Source organism: Alosa sapidissima, chromosome 17, assembly GCF_018492685.1.
Source record: "Alosa sapidissima isolate fAloSap1 chromosome 17, fAloSap1.pri, whole genome shotgun sequence".
NCBI lineage: Eukaryota > Metazoa > Chordata > Actinopteri > Clupeiformes > Clupeidae > Alosa > Alosa sapidissima.
This window is the reverse complement of record NC_055973.1, coordinates 10,932,321-10,946,334: the sequence shown is the minus strand read 5'-3', so window position 1 is coordinate 10,946,334 and position 14,014 is coordinate 10,932,321. Positions and strand designations below refer to the sequence as shown.

At 44.5% G+C, this 14,014-nt stretch overlaps 1 protein-coding gene across 2 annotated transcripts; it reads left to right on the top strand.

Moving 5' to 3' along the window:
* The first annotated feature begins 976 nt into the window (after nucleotides 1-976).
* nell3 (NELL (neural EGFL like) family member 3) lies at nucleotides 977-7,754 on the top strand. 2 transcript variants are annotated; one of them, XM_042068594.1, is made up of 6 exons: nucleotides 977-1,388; nucleotides 1,711-2,391; nucleotides 3,431-4,026; nucleotides 4,295-4,361; nucleotides 4,531-5,024; nucleotides 5,448-7,754. In XM_042068594.1, the coding sequence occupies exons 2-6, from the start codon at nucleotides 1,731-1,733 to the stop codon at nucleotides 6,537-6,539; spliced, it is 2,910 nt and encodes a 969-aa protein (XP_041924528.1). In that variant the 5' UTR covers nucleotides 977-1,388; nucleotides 1,711-1,730; the 3' UTR covers nucleotides 6,540-7,754. The 2 variants fall into 2 exon arrangements, with proteins under 2 accessions (XP_041924528.1, XP_041924527.1); XM_042068593.1 differs by having other exon boundaries at nucleotides 1,634-2,391.
* The last annotated feature ends 6,260 nt before the right edge of the window (nucleotides 7,755-14,014 follow it).

The window sequence follows — 14,014 nt, the reverse complement described above, 5'->3', positions numbered from 1 at the left end:
CTGTACTTCAATGTGTCTTTCTGACCGTAGCCTAGTGATCAAAATATCTCAGGACATTGACACCCTTTTATGAGAAATAAAATCACCTTACAACAACTGCTAGGAGTGAAATAGCGCCCTCATCTGTTCGGAAGTGAAACTTAAATGTTTACTTTGTGGGTGGTGAAATCCCTCTTGGGTTTTATCATACTTATGCATTAAAGCCAGACATCAACTGCCGCGCACTTAAAATCGTTTTCGGGAAGAAGTAAGAAATGTTTTTTTTTCTTTCTGTTTGACAGTAGTGGGTAGCTCTCTTAAACAGTTTGCATTTATATTTCCAGCACGGAAACACTGAATGGAAATGAATGCAACATGACCATGTTTGCATTTTTATTCCTTCAAATTGAAGTCCATATTTTATACTAATTCGTAACTGGTTGGTTTTGAGTTCATGAGTCAAAAATATAGCATAACTCACTTGCTGTAACGCTAGGCCTACTCAATTCAACCACGGGGTTACTACTAAACAGAGGACCGACTGCAAACCTTTGCTGAAGAACTAAAGAGGAAGACCTAGTGACAGGAAATGAATGAACCGACCTTAACAACACAAGACAATAAAACACTTTAATAATCAAAAGCTAACAGGGTCACATTCTTGACTTTCGTCTGAGGTCGCTGCCACAATGGCATGCCTAGCTGAACTCTAACAAACAAACTCTGACCTGTGTTGACTTGGCTACTTCTACGTGACAGCTCTTTGGATGAAAGACAACAGCTGTCCCAACAATCAAGACATCCTGCACAAAACTCATCTGACATCCAACAACTCTGCTGCTGACAGAGGGTCGGACCGACTAGACTGCTGCAGTTTCAATAAACCCTCCTGTCGTCGAAATTTGTCTGGAGTCTGGATCAGCTTTGTCTGGAGTCCACCTTAATGATAACCCCCCCCCCCATACATTTGCTTATTTGATGTTCGTATTAGAAAAGGGACTTTTGGCCATTCCAGACAGCATAGGCCTATAGCCTATTTTGTGGCGATACTAAAATGTGTTTTTCTGATATTACTTTTGTTATAAATGCATCTTGACTTTCCAGTGGCAAGAGAGAACGCAGAAAGTGACGAATGCGAGGGTGTCCTGTTTGTGTTCCGGAAAAAGAGATCAAAGGCTGCGGGAAGCCACTGTCCTGCCACAGAGGGGAGAGCGAAGGGTTAAACCGAGGCTGGGGAAACCTGATGCTAATTAAAGGCTTTGGAATGCCACACACTGACATTCTATTCCAGAACCGAGTAGAGTGTGGGTCGAGCGGCGGCTTGAGGAGGGAGAGATGCATGTCTCCCGTTACTCTGGTCTTTAATGACATTCAGTCGGGTTACCCAAGCTGTTAAACACCAGCCACAGGTAACATTCCGCCACTATTTGATGTTTCAGACAACTTTTTTCATAGTGACCGATTGATTGCATCCTGTAGTCGTTCTCTCAACTCTCGAGGAGCTTATTTGAATTTTGTTCTGGTTTGTGTTCACATCTTTGTAAATTATGCATGGATTTATTTTGCGCATTAGTCTTATAAAGTGTCATGCGTTATTATGTTGTGACTGTACATATTTTATTCTAACAACTGCTAATTTACTCCCCCTTTGTAGACTAATTAGGCTGTAGTGGGGCAGCTTGATTGATTTCAGTCGATTGATTAATACTGCGCCTCCATCTCTTCACATAGACCGGATAAATGAACAGAGAATGCTGTCTTGCAAATCGACGCCTTTGATGTTGTGGTGCCTCTTATCTTCGCTCGCTATCGTTGGCGGTGTTGCAGAGATATGCCGAGGGACGCATTGTTTTGGTTCAGAGACAGGGGATCCCAGACCTTGCTCTGGACCTCACTGTCCAGTGACACGGTCGCACCGACCATCACGACAACACAACCCCACCACGCAGCTCCGATCCTCGCAGGTTGCCGCTTACCACCAGCCAACATATCACAACACTCCACCACTAAGTTCTGAGTCAAATCCTCTCGCAGCTCAGCGGGAGAGATTCGCGGATGTAGACCCGGATGGCGCGCGGACGGTGGGGTTCGGACCGGGTTGCACGGGAGCGGATTGTCATAGCCCGCAGAGACATCTTCAAACTGCCAATGACACAAGGGATTGTAAAGGGATCGAGTGTAAACTGCCTCTAAGGATAAGACTCAAGCCTCGACCCAGGGCATGTGCAGGAGATGGATGCCTGTCTGGGAGTGATGATGATGATGTAGCCGCCGCCACAAGCCACCCCACTCTCGTCCACATGCCAGACCGAGCTGCCCAGTTTCTGGGAGACTTGCCTGACTTTGGAAACCCCGTGTCTGACCAGGGAAGCGCCCCGCTGGGCGTTCAACTTACTTGCGACATCAAGCCAGGTGATTGATTGTGCAAATGCATACTTTCTAATCAGTCGTATTTAGATAGGCTACGTGCATGGTTACAAAAAAAACATATGGAAAGACAATGTGATTTTAATATAAAATAATACCATTAAGGTATTTGGATCATCCCCAAAGGCCAGTGATTTGTGGTGGATCAATGTTTATGAAAGAAATAAGTGACATTTTCAGCTTGGCTTTCTCTAGTTTAATCAGTTTCACACTGTGCTTGAAATTGAAAAGTTCCCATGTGCCAGACAAATCTAGTGAGAGGTGCTTTGATAGTATACCCAAAAATGTTCATTGCAGACATGCATATCTGTCGGGAGTCAGGCTCTGCGTAGTTACTTTTAGGGGCAGAGCAGCTAAACGGGAGAAAATTCTGGCAGTCAATAGTGAAGAAAATTTACTCAGCTTTGATGTGTCTCCATATAGGAAAATTGCATCGTTGATTAACTTGTAATGCATCATTCATATTGGAAAATCGTATATGTTTCAGTAAGTCTGAGACCATTTGCATTTCTTTGTATTAGATTATCTTGAGTCCTTAGTCCTTTACTTGAAGTTTTTACAAAAACAGCTTCTGCAATGCTGCTAAAGTCCTTGGCTCCATATTGAGTGAAATCTAGCACCATTAAAAGAGGCACTTTCCCATCTGGGTGAAGACCCCTAGTGCCAGCTTACAGCTCACCTCCTTTCCCTGTTTAAACGGCAGGTGTGAGCTCCTTTCTCTCGATCCCGTAGGCTTCACTCAAGCTCTCCATCTTTTTCGTCCTTTTATCCCCTACGACCTCCTCACACTTTCTCTTTGCCAATAATTGTCACTGTCTATCACTCACTATTCCTTATGGTCTGTCTGACTTTTGCCCCCCCCCCCCTCCCCTTACACTTTCTCTCTCCCTCTCTCTCACACACACATTCCTTCCCCCTCCATCTCTTCTCACTCACTCTCTCTCTTACCCACACACTCACACACACCTCCTCTGTCACCCCATCCCACTCGCACTCGTTCTGTCTCCCCCTCCCTCTCTGCCAGGGGAGAACGAGGTGCCCTCGGAGGATGCCCTTATCCTGCACCTGCAGCTGGCCAAGGGACAGGAGAAGCTGGTGGAGGCGCTGCGCTCGCAGCAGACGCTAATCCGCGACCTGCAGCAAAGGCTGGCCGACCAGCAGGGGGCACTGCTGGCACAGCAGCGGGAGATCCTGGACCAGCAGCGCCGCATGTCCGAGCAGATGGACGTGGTCAAGGCCCAGTATGGCCTGCTGGCCGAGACCCTCAAGCAGGCCTCCTTCCAGGGCCTGCAGGGGGAGCTGCAGAGTTACTTCGAGAGCCACCTGGCTGGCCTCCAGAGCCAGGCGCGCAGCCACCTGCACAAATCCTACGCCGTGCACAAGGTGGACGTGGACGCCAAGGTCATGGACGTCCCCGGGGGTGTCGCGGTACCCCTGCCCGGTCTCAGCCACCCTGAGTCCCCCCATGCACGCCACGTTCTGGCCTGCCCATCGGCCTGTGGCTCTGAAGAGTACTGTGACTTCCAGAGGGAGCCACCCAGCTGCGAGAGCTGCACCATGTGCCCGCCGGGCTTCTTCCTGGTGTCCCAGTGCTCTCCCACGGCCGACCGACTCTGTCAGGTACCAATCCGCCTCTCACTGTATCCCACAGGTCAATACAACCAGATGTGTTTTGAATGGAGCCTTGTAGTTTTTGTTTCGAGTTGGAACAAGTCTGATATTGTTTAGCAATAATTAGTTTTATTGTGCGCACATACATATGTAATATGCGCAAAATGTCATCCTAGTAATGACGTTATTGAAATGATAATGCCTAAAATAGGGGAGAATGTGTATTCATAGTTTTTTTGCATGGACCTTAAGAGTGACAGATGCAATTTATCTTCAGGACAGGGATGAATGCCTTGAATTACCAAAAGTGTGTGGGGAGCGAGTGAAATGTCTGAACACCCCAGGTGAGCATTTTTCAAACACCGTTCTTAAACACACAGTCACTTATTCATATTAAATAACGCTGTGTGTGTTCCAAGGTCACTCCCCGGACCTGACAGTGTTATTCATTAAGTTGTTTGTCATGCTGTCCTGGTGTTTGGCCTCACTGTGATGCCTTTTCTTCTCCACCAGGGGGCTTCCGATGCCTGGGTGTGTCCGAAAGGGAGGTGTCGGCAGGTCTCTGCGGTCACGAGTATTTCTACAACCGCGAGCTTCAGGAGTGCCAGGCCTGCTCGGACTGTGACGGTGCGCCAGTCGCCGCGCCCTGTACGGCCACTAGCGATACCGTGTGTGGCCCACTCGCCCTCTCCTCCGACAGCCGGCTCTCCCAGGTCTGGAGCGCAGCCTCCGGGCTACCCTCGCCCCGGACTCGGGCCGGACAGCACGTCTTTCCCGGGCTCCAGCTCAGCGTGCGTGGCGGCGAGGCCACGGACCTGCTGCAGTCCAGCCAGGACGGGCAGCTCACGCTCAGGCAGCACGGACTGCTGTGGGTGGACCACAACGTGGCCGTGAAGCACAGCTGCAGGAACTACCTCCAGGTGGGGGTCAGGCTGAATGGCAGCGAAGAGGAGGTCCAAGACCTGAGCAGCGTACGGCTAGAGCAGCCTGAAAGGAAACGCGTCCAGGTCAGAGGCCGCAGAAAGACTTTTCTCCCATTGCAATGCTCTGCGAATGTTCTGAAATTATTTTCCTGCAACAGTTGGCCCACAGAGGTGGTCGGTTTCAAACACTATTTAGTAAAGGCTGAAAATACCAGACACAAACTTTTAAGCTGTACTTTTGAATAATAGGAAAAATATTTAACAGAGAATTTGAAGATAATGCATTTCATATGGCAGTGTGTGTGTTTCCAAAAATCTCGCCCTTTTGTGACCAATTTTTTATTGTTTTTTTTTTTTATTATTGATTTTCAAAAACAGGGTGGGGCAGATGGTTACAAATAGAGTACGTACAGTATATGACTGACATGGTAAGACAAATGTTCAGTCCATAGTTCTGGGCCTTCGTCGTTGTGATTTTGTGTTCCTCGTCTCCTGATGTCTCTGCAGGGTGTGAGCGTGAGTGTGGCGCTGGAGGTGGAGCCCAACCACACGCTGTCTCTGTTCCTGCGAAGCCCCAACCAGCACTGCAACAACAGCCGTGACCTGCAGGCCTTTGACCTGAGTGGACCGTCCCTCAGCCTGCTCTGGCTCTCCCACGACACGGGCGCCGTGGCCATGACTGCGCACATGACCGCCTCCGCCGCCCACTACCAGACCAGCTACCGGCCATCATTCCGCGTGGCCGCCGTGTCGGATGCATACATGCTGGCGCTAGGCCATGACGGCCGGGGCGTGCGCTTCACCGAGGCCGGCGTGGTCAAGTTCGTGGTGCAGCAGGCGCTGTACGCCATGGGCCACACGTGCGTGCGTGAGGGCTTCTCGCTGGTCGCCTACGTGACGCGCAACGGGAGCAGCAGCGAGGTGGCACGCGCCTTCAAGTCGGGGGTCAACTACCGGGACACGTCGGTCACGCTGTCCGGGGCGGCCCGCGTGGGGGCGGGTGACTCGCTCAGCTTCGAGCTGCTCTCGCCGGCCCAGTGCAGCGTTCGCTACTTTGGCGACAGCTCGGGCGTCAGCATCTTGAGCGTGATCTGGATCCCGCCGGCGCTGGCCAGCGCGCTATCCGCCAGGATAGCTCGGGCCGGCCTCCCATCAGGCGCAGTACGGAACAAGGCTCTTCTCTTTCAGCAGCTGGACACAGACCCGGGAGTTTCCCCTCCGAGGCAGGTCCGACTGGCTGGCACTGGTGATGCCCATCCTGGACGCAACTTCGTTTTTGGGGAGGACGGCACAGCTAACGTGGCAGTGACCCTCAAGCTCATCCACTCATGCAGTGCTGTCAAGCTGACCCTCTACAGGCAGGACACTGGGGGACAGAGGGGACACGCGAGGGGTCAGGTAGGTACAGCCCCGTTGGCACAGCAGGTCAGTGGGCACATGCCAGAGGGGAGTGAGTGGGCCAGCGTGGGTCTCCGTACTTCCTTCACCATCCAGAACGGCACGGGCATCTACGTGACGCTGGACTGCGTCCGTGGGCGTATTAACCAGATTAGCCAGGAGGGTGGCCCTAACATGTCCATCCTCTGGGTGGCGCTGTGATCAGGATTGCTGCATGGATTGATTGATGTTTACCTGAAAATATTCAAAGGTTTTTGCACAACTGTTGTAAACCTGAAACAGACAAAAAAATCTTTTCTCAGACATTCTGAGATGTATTAATGACATAGCACAGGTGCTATATGGATAAATCTATCTTCATACATTTATGTTTTTAAAGTATATTATTAGGTTATACATGTTGTTACTTTATTGTCAGTGTACCCTTTTTGAGTTATATGATTTCAGTGATTCATTAATACGTGTCTCCTGATTGCAGGGACAGTGGAGTTTTTATATATTGACAAAAGTACTTAAAGCACTCAAGTACTTCGGCTGGTTGACCAGAGACCAATTTTTCCTTAGAGAGTGAGTTTAGAGTTTTCTGTGTTTTGATTTTAATTTCTGTCAAGTGTGTGTGTGTGTTTGTGTGTTTCTGTGTGAGTGCGAGTGTGTGTCACATAATGTTTTATTCAACTGTGCAGGAAATATTTGTCTGTCCATGGTAGAAAATGTTTCACAAAATGTGTGCTTGACATTTGGTTGAGTTCAGATAAGTTATTTATAACACTTAGATTTAACTGTATGGATATTATGTACTGTATGGCCCTCTAAAATAATAGCAAACACATGCCCATGAACCTGGTAATTTTTAAAAAATCTGTCCAAATATGTTAATTTATATATACTATCACACATATCCTTTTTTTGTAGTGAGGCAACAGGTATGTCAGTTTAAGTTAGATGACAACCTGCATTTATATGAAGCGTATACGTATATCGGTGCGGTGTGTATATAAGGTATATTTTCTTTTACTGTACATGACATGTATGAAAGTGCATGTGGACATGATATTTGTTTGTCTGTGTTTGACTGCAAAAATGGCTCTGATTCCCAATGGGGCTGTGTTAAGTGTATACTGCATATGTTTTGTGTTACCCTGTGCAGCCTTGTGGAAGTGCTGTCTTAGCATACCATAGTTTAATTGTTCCTGTATGGTCCCCATTCGGCAAACCAATTAGGAAAAATGAAGTGTTTTCGAGAATTGGCAGCAATACAGTCACTGAAATGTCTCCTGCTATATAACCACTTCCCACATGCAAATGGTGATTGAATGAGTACTAGTTATTTCCTAAACCACAAGTGTATCAGTGTTGTAGACAGACGGGTGTAGTCTTTAAATGCAAAGAGAATGAATAAAACATATATTTTCCTTATAATGAAACACATTCCTGGAAGTCTGACAAAGCCTGTGGAGCTATGATGCTTTGTGGTGGACTACATCGCGTTGTTTTCCCCGCTTAACAGAAACACTGGCTATATGCCTTGAACGAGTGCAAATGTTCAAATGGATTAGATTTGAACTGTTCTTGGTATGCACCATTAAGAAAGCCACAATGGTCTCGAATTCCAACCACAATGTAACTCACCATCAACCTTTACTTTTAACTGTTTCATTGTCCTTTGCTGCGGTTCTTCTATGTCATGTTTCACAATGTCGCTACAAATATGTTTTCCCTGTTCAACTTCAGTAAGGAAATGATCGATTAGATTCAGAAGAGTTAAAAGAGTAAGAAGAGTTTGACCAAAACTATAGTGGACGGAAATTATTTTTTTCTCCATTGTATGTTGGCCTGTTGATATGAAATGTCTAGGCTCATTCTACATTTCTTGTTTTCATTTTGCAACAAAATATGAAATCCATCTGAGGTTATTAGTTTAAAATACTAGTATCCTGGTGAGCTTTGACATTTTCCGATTGAAACATACCTCCAGCGGTATTTACACTGGCCCTGATTATGGAGAAAACCCAACCAGGTGGTGTTTCACTGGCAGGAGCGCTGTTATCGTCTGTTTGTCAAAAAACCTGAGTAATGGCACTTGCATTAGAATAAGAAGCCCACTGATTGTGAGAAGTAATGAAAAGATTCTGTCTGCATACAAAATTGGAAACAGGTGTGCTAGGAGCTCAGAGCCAGCTGTTTTATGCAGCAGATCAGATGAGATATTCACTGCGTACAGGAAAACAACCAAAAAAGAGTTGGAGAGAAGTTGAAGAGAGAATGAAAGGCTGGGGGAAAGGGGGTGGGGGTTGGATTAAAGAATGCACTGTTGTGTTTAGTGCTATTGCTGTAGATCTTATACAGTTATGTCTGTTTACACAGGAAGTCAGAATCAATCAAGTCACTGATGCAGACATCAAACAAAGCAGGGGGGAAAGAGCTGGTAATCGTACATTAGTTGTGATGTTTAATTTGTCCATGATTAAAGAAAACACCAGACTTTTAGTCAGAAAACATTAAATGGATTCCCATAAGTTCCCAACTCCCAATTTATGAATCACTTTGCTTCTGTTGCCAGACCCAGGATGTGTTTCTGTGACTTCTGCTACACGGAGAGCACCAAATCCATTCTCTCACACATTTAGTTCACCTGCATGAAATGAACCCCCATCATTCCTAACACTGCAAGACACTAACCAAGACAATAACCACTGTTTACTGGTTAAAACAGTAGCACAATTTAATGTTCATGAATATTCAGCTGCTAAATGTTATATTGCTCCTACATATATGTGCAGTAAATGTGAGGTCTTACTGGTAAATACAAGAGGCACATGTGTGATCGATCTGAGGTAGACACAGAGGGCTTGTTAAAACCATAAGCATTGAGCTGCTGTAGATTTGAGATCACAGGAACACTGGCGATCCACTAGCAGAACCCAGGATTGTGCGACACCCTCCATTTGTGGATGGACTTGTAATGGGGTCTCCGACCTGTGGTTCACACAAAGCTGTATTACGTATATTACGTAAGGACAAGTGCCACAAGCACCATTTTCCCTAAGGAATGCACCTCAATCCATTTCTCTCCACTGCTATTGTCCAATAATGGGCATTGCCCACATACACACTCTCAAAAGGAACAATGGGTTTAATTTGAATCACCACCACTGTTTACATGTGTGTGTGTGTGTGTGCGTGTGTCTTTGCATGGCAATAGCTTTTTAATTAGTAATCGACTCCCTTGATTGAAGGCATCTGAGAGTTCACTTGCAGTGCTGAGTAGTTGTTGTGTCTGCTGGTTGTGTAGGGAGCTTTGAGTCTGGCAATTGAATTATGCTATCCTTAGGAATGTTGATTGCTGAATACATAACCGTTAAACCAACATTTTCATGCCTCCTCCTTTAACTTCAACAGAATACTAGCATGTTCAAGCAAGGAACAGTTAATTATTTGTAAAACAGGCAGACAGAAAGGGCTTGTCCTCCCTAAATCTAAATAGTGTATCTCTCTCTCTCCACCCTCATTAAAGAGTGTAGTGAGGCATGCTGGAAAGGAGCAGCAGGTCACTAGCCACAAACAGAGTACATCTCGCTGTTAGCGGCACATGAAAGATGTTTCAGTCGGCAGCAACTGCCTACCCACTTTCTCCCCCTCCGCTTGGCGTCTCCATCCCACCAGCCAGACCTCCTGCTCAATTTTTTTGTTCACAATTACAGATGGACGTGTATGTCGAATGAAATAATGTTTGAATGCTTATTAAAGTTCGGGGAAGCCTAAATTAATTATGCAAGACTTAACAACAACTTTATTTGTAGCGGACAGCCATGGATCTCTGCATCTTGTTCATATTTCTGGCAAGTGTGGTGATTCATTGTGCTGGAGCACTCGTTTCCCCCCGCAATGACTTAAAGACCTACAGTCACCACCAAGTAAGATCCAAACAATCCACAGCTACAATCTGCTTGTGTGACAAAAAACGCTGCCATACCTCCCTGGAAATATGTCACGGAGTGACGGGCTGTTCTCATTGAGACGCACGACCATGAAGCACCATGAGGGTAATATTTTTAGCGGGGCGTCAGCTTGCGACCTCTGCCACTTGCTAGAGTGTATTTTTAAGCGAAGGAGAGTCTCTTTCATTCTCTTCTACTCCCTCCTGGGCACTGAGGTTAATTGCTTTCAGCAGCAGGCGCGTAAAGATTAAGCATTTGGACACACATGCGTGCAAATTACCTCGGATGCTCAAGCGCAGGCCGCGGCTGCCGGGTGATCTGTATGCAGCGAGCGGCATGGTGTCAACACTGCTTATTGTACTGCTCCATCCAAATGAAATCATCATTAAAATAGCTAGCCATTACTGATGGTGTCATAATGCGAGGCTATAATGACTCCCTCAGCGCCGTCAAAATGGACTCTGAGCAGGTGTGTGGAAAGGACAGTTTATATCCATTATAAATTCAACCCCTCAACAATGACGAAGGACGTTCAGATCTTTTCCAAACTACTCGAAGACCGGAATGATTTGTGAAATATTTCACAACTTGAAACCTTTTTTAAAGGGCCTTGAAAGTGAAAATTTCCATGTAACATGTAGACCTGTACTCTTCACTAGTTAGAGCATGGCAGGGGCGCAGGAGATATTTTGAAAGTGAGGGGGACCAAATTGTGAACACAAACCCATAGTGAGCCAGATATCGGATTGCCACCTCTGGCCCACTTTCGACCATCATATTTTAAACTTGCCAGAATATTAAGATAATACCATTGATTGTTTTCAAACAATTGCTTTCACTACTTGGGCCAATGGTAGAATACTGGTCACTACTTGGGCTAATGGTAAAAAAAGCAACATGGGATGTTGATATTTTATGAATCCATGAGAATCATCATGCCTATGATCCAAACATACATGATCAAATAGCCTAGTTAGGCCTATTTAAATTGTCTGGTATAAACCAAATCAACTCTCCACTGTGTGTTCGCAGTTAATATTTATCCAATTTGTGTCTTGAAATTATGTTTGAAATAAAAGTCTTAGAACAAAAACGTTGATAGACTTGTATTTTATAGTTAGGCTAGTGAAAACGAGTTGATAAGTAGGCTAGTTGAGTTTGTTATCATAAACATAACAGCTAACGTCATGTTGAGCAGGAGGAGTTGAGCACTAGGCTACCATAAATCCTCAAATTATGCCCGGGATTGATTCTATTTATAGCAGGACAAATAAAGGCAGGTTCCCATATACAAGACAGGGTAACAATTGCCTACCATACCAACAATTGCCATCAGTCCACTAGAAGACATTGTTCGATTTAAGTCAATGAAATAACCTCTTCTTAATATTTTATTATATATTGTATTGTATTGTCTTATGTTGGTTGGATTAATAGCCTACGGTTGGCAAAGAAAAGTCGTTTTCCTACCATGGGTCTCCAACACACGTTCTCAAGCTCATTCTCTTGCCGCCCCTTTCGAGCTAATTGCCAGAGGCTGAAGCCTACTACATTTAAACACAATTGTTGCGACTCAAGGCATTCCAGCCTACGAATTTTATTTAAAACAAAAATACTAAATCATGCATAATTAAACAATAACTCAATGTAGGCTACTTGGCTACGCAAAAAGGTTTCCATTACAGCACAACCCCTATTCAATGAAGGGCTGCCTTGTCTCGCAATAAACAGCAGTGGAAATCCCGACACTTTTTCAACTGCATAAAACTTAACAGTGAACCATCAAATATCTTCCAGATTTCAGTGCCCATCAGTCCCAACATTTAGCAATATAATCAAACAGTCCAAAAGTACATTAAATCCCAAACCAAACCGACAATGCTTTTGATAGCCTACGGGTATGCATGCCACTCCAAGAAATGCATGTCTAAAGCCTACCTCGAATACCAGCCTGCCTCAAATAAAGATGATGATAAATGATTTATGCTAAGCAAGTAGCCTGGATTACAGAGGTGGAAAGTAACGAAATACATTTACTCACGTTACTGTATTGAGTAGTTTTTCTGTGTATTTTGTATTTTTTAAGTAGTTTATAAAATCGGTATTTTAAATTTTACTTGATTACATTTTGAGTGAAGTATTGTACTTCACTACATCAAAAATCCCATCCGTTACTTGAGTAAAAAAAAGTTAAGACTAACGAAAACAGAAAGGGAGAGAAAAAAAGTCACGCCCTAAACCACTAGCCTAGTGATAATGATCAGCATGTAGCCTACAACTAATGAATCAAGCTGGCGCCATGCAGTCTTTCTGAAATTGATGGAGATGGAGCTGGATCACGAGATGCTTCAGATTAGCCTAACATATGAAAGTGTATTTTCCGCTATTCCAATGGGTTGTCTCAGTTTGTTTTAGCACCAATGATAGATAGATAGATAGATAGATAGATAGATAGATAGATACTTTATTGATCCTCAAGGGGAAATTCAAGATTGATTGCGGCGATATTCAAGCAAACACCATGGGATTTCGTGTTTTGACGTTTGTGCTCACCTTTCTTTGGAAAGAAGTTTATTAGCAGTTGTTTCCCCTCATTTTGATGTCTCTCTTTTTCCTGTTTTGGCCTTTGTTTTTAGTAACTTGACTTGGCTTTCTTGGAGAAAGACATTGCACCAGCAGCAAAACAATTAGCGGTCCACTACTAGAGATGCTCAACTAAATAAATAAAAGATATGAATGTGCAGGTGGACTAAACCATTAGCTCTTTAGCAAGGGAGAGTGAGAGTGACCTTAGACAGTTTTCACTATGTTTTGTATACAAAATCCAGTCAGTCAAACTTTACATTTCGTCTGACATTCATTTTGACATTTCATTTGGAAGTTAAAATATTCAGGTAAAATAAATATATGGTGGAAATAAGTAGGCCTATTGAACACTTACCATTTTTTTTTCAGTAATTAGCCTAAACTTCCAGTGAGTCTATTCGAAATTTTCACCACACATTATATTAACACACATAAAAAATCCAAACATAAGAGTTTTGTGTATTAAAGTGGAATGACACAGGAAAAAAGTATTGAAGGTGCCTACTAAGATTTTTCTTCAACACTCTGTGGAAAAGCCTTTGTTTGTAAAGACAGCTTCAAGACATTTTCCTGTATGACAAAATGTATTAGTCGCAGTATCAGGTGTGATTTTGGCCCATTGTTCTAAACAGATTCCAGGGGTCCCTCTTGTGAATCCTGATCTTTAGTTACTTCCAGAACTGTTTAATTGAATTTAATTGAATTGGCTGCCTTCAAGTCTTTCTGGAGCTTTCTCCGAGTGGTCCTTGGCTGTTGGAATTGACTATCCTTCTGACTCCCTGGTCAGAAATATTGCGAGGAGATCCTGTGCAAGACCGGTTGATGATGCAGTGATGTTTCTTCCACTTGCAGATAATGGTTCCCATGCTGCTTACTGGAAGATTCTGAAGTTTTGAAATGCATCTGTAACCAGTTTCATTGATATGTTTTGCAACAATAAGGTTGCAAAGGTCTTGGGAGAGCTTTTTGCTTTTATCCATCATGAAATGTTTCTTGTGTAACACCTTGGTAATGAAAAACCTTTTTATAGCCCATCAATATGTAGGCTACTAACCAAGCTTATATTAATTTGCACAGATAGAAAGGATAACTACTCTCTAACTACTTACAGATTCCAGCTCGTTCCTTCCCTTTCCTTGCCTTAGTGCTTTT